The sequence below is a fragment of the Ptychodera flava genome, chromosome 2 (assembly GCF_041260155.1).
Source record: "Ptychodera flava strain L36383 chromosome 2, AS_Pfla_20210202, whole genome shotgun sequence".
Lineage (NCBI taxonomy): Eukaryota > Metazoa > Hemichordata > Enteropneusta > Ptychoderidae > Ptychodera > Ptychodera flava.
This window is the reverse complement of record NC_091929.1, coordinates 25,549,406-25,555,405: the sequence shown is the minus strand read 5'-3', so window position 1 is coordinate 25,555,405 and position 6,000 is coordinate 25,549,406. Positions and strand designations below refer to the sequence as shown.

General features: G+C 41.0%; 1 protein-coding gene across 5 annotated transcripts in view; it reads left to right on the top strand.

Annotated features, from left to right (window-relative positions):
* The first annotated feature begins 1,087 nt into the window (after window positions 1-1,087).
* LOC139117658 (fibroblast growth factor receptor 2-like) overlaps window positions 1,088-6,000 on the top strand; it is a 63,755-nt gene continuing 58,842 nt past the window's right edge. For 2 of the 5 annotated variants that reach the window (XM_070680902.1, XM_070680932.1), the window contains exon 1: window positions 5,617-5,767. In XM_070680902.1, coding sequence (XP_070537003.1) covers window positions 5,735-5,767 — 33 coding nt within the window. In that variant the 5' untranslated portion in view covers window positions 5,617-5,734. Of the gene's footprint in view, window positions 1,276-4,801; window positions 5,768-6,000 lie in introns of those variants that run through there. The other 3 variants (XM_070680923.1, XM_070680916.1, XM_070680910.1) reach the window with 3 other exon arrangements.

Genomic DNA, 6,000 nt, shown 5'->3' with positions numbered 1-6,000 from the left:
GTCTACTTTATGCAATAGCCATGATCGACCCTCTTTACCGGTGGTACCGGTGGCCCACTAGAATAAAGTTGACTTTACGTTATGGCCCATGACCCTCTTAACCGGAGGGCTGCCTTTGGCGAACCACTCCAATAAAGTTCACTTTATACAATGTCCATGGACATGAGTTGTCTATTGAAATGAAGTTAAAAATTGCCTTACAGTCGTCCTAATTAACAGACGTTTCAATGGATGTGGCTGAGAAGTTTGTGCACTGGCATCTCTGCTACATGAATAAAGTGCGCGGCGTACCGGAGTTCAAATCCAAACCATGCGGGTAAATTTGACGTATGGGTTTTAGTTATTTTTAAGCGGGGGGGGGGGGGGGGGGGTCATCAATTTTTTTCGTCTGACAAAGGGGGGGGGGTCATCTTTTTTTCACGAAAAATGCAGGGGGGGGGGTCTATATTTTTTTGAACACCGGCGACAAGATTTTGCCGGCCCCCCCCAGCCGTAAAAACTGAACGCTCCCTAAACTACACTGCAGTAAAATGGAGTGAAGTACAGTGCATTTTAGTGCAATACAATATACTGTAATAGATAGTACAGTGTATTTCAGACAATTACAATACAGTATGGTACGGTACAGTGCCACGCAGAAGGTTAATGGTACAGTACAGTATCTTTTAGTACAATAAAAGACAGTACAGAGCAGTACATTACATTACATGATACTTTACGCCTAGTTCAGTTCAGTAAATTAATGTAATTTGTAACAGAAAAAATATACAGTGAAGGATAAAACAGACGAACACAACGTAATAGCGTACAGCATAACAAAAGACCATCACGCAATACATTACACTATACACAGCCGAACATGACTCGGTAAAATACAACATACTGCATTATATACGATAAACGGTATGGCAGTATTCGAAGCAACTCGGTAGAATGCGACAATATAAGGGTAATTTAAAGGTTCCTTTGTCTTCAATACGGGTAACACAGACATAAAAGGCCATTCTTATTTCTTGTGAGGGATAATCTAGCGTAAATGTGTAGTTTCCGTCTCACCCCGCTACCAGTCAGTGGTTTCGTCCGACAGTTGCAAAAACAACCCTCCCACACTTCGCGTAACTGCCATGCGATGGATGGCGACACGCACGCCACATGAAGAGTGGAATTCACCGGCGTAGCAGGGCCTGAATCTCCGCTCTCATCACGCGCTGCCGTTCTCGCAGCAGAAGTACTGTGCAAAGCTACCTGTTGCCAACGCTGCATCAAAACATACAGGTTAGTGTGAGGATACTTTCGTCCTTGGATAATGTCACTAGATTTCAGTATGGTTTTCGATATGTTGTTAGAGTGAAACTCTATCGCAATGATTAAATTTCTCACCTATTTATTTTCTCAACTGAAGAGTAGTTTATTTGTATTTTTGCGAAACCAAATACATAAGATAATGAGTTTGGACCCGATTTCGTATGCAAGAATTTTCTTAGATTGACCATGTCTTCAAGATTTACCATAGCGTCGTATTGCTGCATTCTAGCATAGCGATCTGAATTCCTATTCACTTATGGGTGATTGTTATCTTGGTGTAGGCATGCGCGTATGCGTAGAACGGTAGTTGTGGTATAGAAAGTCTTAACGTAAAATAATCATTACAACAATCACCGGGGTAACGTTTACTCTCTCAGTGTCCGAGTCATACGACATCGGGCGTTACCATGACAATATTCTTGTTTGTGGCCAGATGTTCGCTCGCCCTTACTTTGATTCTGATAAACTTTGATAGTGCACAGTAAACTATTGTTGTAGTGAGCGTCCCCATTGTACAGAACTCAGAAAAACCGCCCCTACCCCTACATTCCGTTAACAGTGAATGGAAGGCGGCAGAGCTAAGATCAAACGCTGTACAATTTTTTGTTGTTGCCTTATTTCATCCCGTAGTGCGCGATCCCATCATAGCGAGTAGTAGCAAATGTCATGACATTATTCAACAATTATTTTAAAATGTCAGCAATGTTTATGAAGTCTTTGGATATTCGATGCCTTGAAAGACTGTCAGGGGCTCTTTAAGGAAAATGTCGCAATTATCGTGTTTCGATATAACAATAACGAAACCAGCTATTACTACGTATCGTATAAACGAACGTCACCTGCACACGTGCGTCGTGACGTTTCCTCGGGTTTAGCTTGTTTACGGCACTGCCGCGCTGTCGTTTGGTCCATTAGTTTGAATCTACCGCTCGCCAGTGCAAATTGACAGGGTCGGTGAATAATAATCAAAAGTCAATGTTGACGGACAAGAAACATAACCATACTGAAAGTGTGAAAAGACAGATATCAGCACTTATTTTACAATTTCAGGAAGGGAACTCGGTGAGGTCATGCGATCTTCATTCGCCTATTTATCAGTTGCAAAAAATAAACAAAAGAAACACCCCGGATGCTTTTATTTGTTGAGCTCGGAAAATGGACAGAACCTCGTATTCACCAAAGTCATTTTCAGACTTGGGTTCTTAGAATACCAATTACTGAGAAACAACGCAGAGGGAAGTGTAATTTTCAACCGACTGAGAAACTAGAATGGGATTCAAATGATCAGAAACATTTATACGTATATCCTACAATACCCACAAGTGCTTTAATTTCATTTTCTTCATTGCATGTTTGATAGAAACCTTGTAAGTGAAGCGGCTCTTTTTAAATTTTCATCGTCAAATGCACTTTAACATGTACCGTTTTCATCCGTGGCATTCCTTTACAGAGATATAATTCTGATAGATAAATCAAAGTGTTGCTACTGATTGAGGTTTCCATTGAGCAGGGAAACCTAAAAAGTCTTTCTTATGCATGACGAGTCTTTACAATCGACCGTATTTTCATCTGGCGATAAAGAACACAATTCATAGCATGTCGCTCCATGTTCGGGTTGATTGAAATGTCGTGTACTCGTACAAGAAAATATGGACCCAAGTCGGCTTCAAAGTGGGCAGCTCTTTCGATTAAACAAATAAAATGGTTTGCTATCACGGCCGAATGCACACGGATGTCGACCGTACATGGACTGCAAATGGGAAAGCGTAACAATCAGTTTTTTCTCCACATCTTTTCACCCGATGCGGTGTGAACGCACTGTGACGCTATTGACAAAGAATAGGACATCGTTTGGAGACGTAAAAAGTCCCGTTTTGATATTTCAAAATTGGCGGGAAGTACTTTGATATACCTTCGTCCGCAGACGACTTCAGAGAATACCGTAAAAAAGGCGCACATTCACTTATAGTATAACGTACGCCAAGATGCAAGACGTATGGATTTTATGTATATAGAACTAAATAAAACGCTCATTAATATGCAAAGTTTTCCGGACCAAAGAAAAAAATATTGCACGTTCAAATCACAACTAGATTATTTTACTTTAAAATTTTTAGAACATTGTAATAGGACGCTTCCGAAATTGTACGACAACATATGTACAAATAAGCTACTCACGTATACTTCATCCTATATACACACGTCAAATACCCTAGTCTTATTCGAGTGATGGTAACAAACTGTAGCAAAATGGCCACATTCTCGCTGTTTTAATGCCAACAAAATTTGACTGACATATCCCATAATGTTAAAGGATTGACTTGTGTTTTTCCATTGTTACGTATGTTACGTGTTATAATTGATCATATCGATGAACAAGTTGAAGAACTGAACGTGGCTGAAGACAGCGCTATATATTAGGATCTGCTTATTTACAGGGGATATATTATTTTGTGTGGGCGAAAGTTATCGAAGTGAACCGAACTTTTAATGTCGATGAAGACAGACCAGTCTAGACCATAGTGAGCCACCCCCGCATAAATTTTAATCATCGGATATCATCTCTTCAGCTTTGCGTCGTGTCATCCCCGCATAAATTTCAATCGTCGAATTTCATCTCTTCAGCTATGCGTCGTGTTATGTTAATCATTTAACCCTCATTTCTGCGCTCTAATTCGCATGGACCAGCAGCTAGCAACATGTTTGAGCTGCATAAAATCCAGAGAGAGAGAGAGAGAGAGAGAGAGAGAGAGAGAGAGAGAGAGAGAGAGAGAGAGAGAGAGAGAGAGAGAGAGAGAGAGAGAGAGAGAGGGAGAGAGGGTGAGTCACAGAGTCACAGAGAGAGAGTCACAGAGACAGGAGCGTCACGGTCACACAGAGAATCACACAGTGTCACAGAAAGAATCAGAATCAGAGAGAGAGAGGGGAGAGAGAGAGAGAGAGAGAGAGAGAGAGAGAGAGAGAGAGAGAGAGAGAATGAACTGACAACACCTAGTTCCAACGAAAGTAGTTTGAAGCAATACTCTATCAAATATTTGTACTAAGTCTTCTGTTCCGAGAACTTGACTTACTGATTTACGAGTTTGACCATGACGTCGGTGTGAAAACTGACGAAAGAAACATCATTTGCCCCAAGCTCTGCAAAAATCACATCTCAATAGTATTTTAAGTCAGGTGGTTGTCAATTCCTTTGTCGGTAGTCAAAATAACGACAGAACAGATAAAATTACAATACACAATATCTCTGCAAACATAATTTTTAGACAGTTTTGTCATTTTAAGGACACACAGTGTTGTTTTTCTCGCCCATGCATATCTAATTGTCATGATTAAATATGCATTTCACTTGGGAAGATAAATATAATTACGTAGGCCTGGAATGCTACGCTATGTCGTCACGGTTTGACGCGCCCATAAAAATGAAAGTGTAACAATCAAACTAATGTTCCGGTCAAGGTCACACACACTACTCCATTGCACTGTTGATCCAGGCATCATTTCGACACCGGCTTCCGAAAAGTAATGACCGGTTTATTTGCCATCAACCTGTTTTGATAAATACCGACTTAAGCGCGTAACCCGATCTCAGTAAATCCTACAGTTCAACGGAAATTGAATGTACTTAAATTGGCCACTCGGGTGCAGTACTCCGTAACCCTAATGAGCAGAAACCGATGTCGACTGTATCATTGAGAGTTTTTGTTTTGAGTGAGTATCAAAGAACCCTTACTTTGACATACTATGTAAAAAAGTGGACCCGATGTTTGTCTGTTGGTGCTTCGGTAACGCCAGTGTCGTAAGAGCACGATGGAATATCTTAATTAGATTCACGCCAAACGAAAGCTAAGGAACATAGCGAGAGGCATAGAGTAAAAATACTGTATTCAAACTTCTTATAGAACAGGACTGAACTGAATATCACAGGAAATGTTTTTAGTTGAAAAACTCGGTGATATCACGACAATTTGCACACAACAATTCACATAATACTGTAAATAGATGAGCGGGTGATATTTGTAAAGTACCAATACTGAAGCTGATTTCATCAACTGACAAAGTAATAAAATTAATAATGATAGTCAGTGCAACTGAAGTGCTCAGAAAAGGTCAGATCTGGACAGTAGACTATGCACTAACGTTCAGCTCTTCTTAATGGATAGTCAGTGTGTGAGAAATACCCGTATACATCAAACTCAAGTGGCCACGTCGACCGGGTTCTTTATAGTTGTCTGAGGCCGGCGAGCTTCTGTTGTGGGAGGATGAACCCACCTCCGCACGCAAACTAGCAGATTTATCGTTTTTCATCGACAACTGCCGCGTATACGAGCGAAGCTTGAATGTCGTCTATGTCCTCGGCCCGGAAACAATAAATACAGGCAAAGGTACACTCATGACGATGCGGGTTGCCAACAAAGTGTGACAAGGAGATATGTACTGTAGTCCCTTCATAAGTCCTCAAAAGGTAGGTTAAAATATTAATACTTGACAAGAAACTCACAGACGCGTGACATCGAATAAGGTAGAATCCCGAGAGAGAGAGAGAGAGAGAGAGAGAGAGAGAGAGAGAGAGAGAGAGAGAGAGAGAGAGAGAGAGAGAGAGAGAGGAAAGAGAGAGAGAGAGAGAGAGAGAGAGAGAGAGAGAGAGAGAGAGAGAGAGAGAGAGAGAGAGAGAGAGAGAGAGAGAGAGAGAGAGAT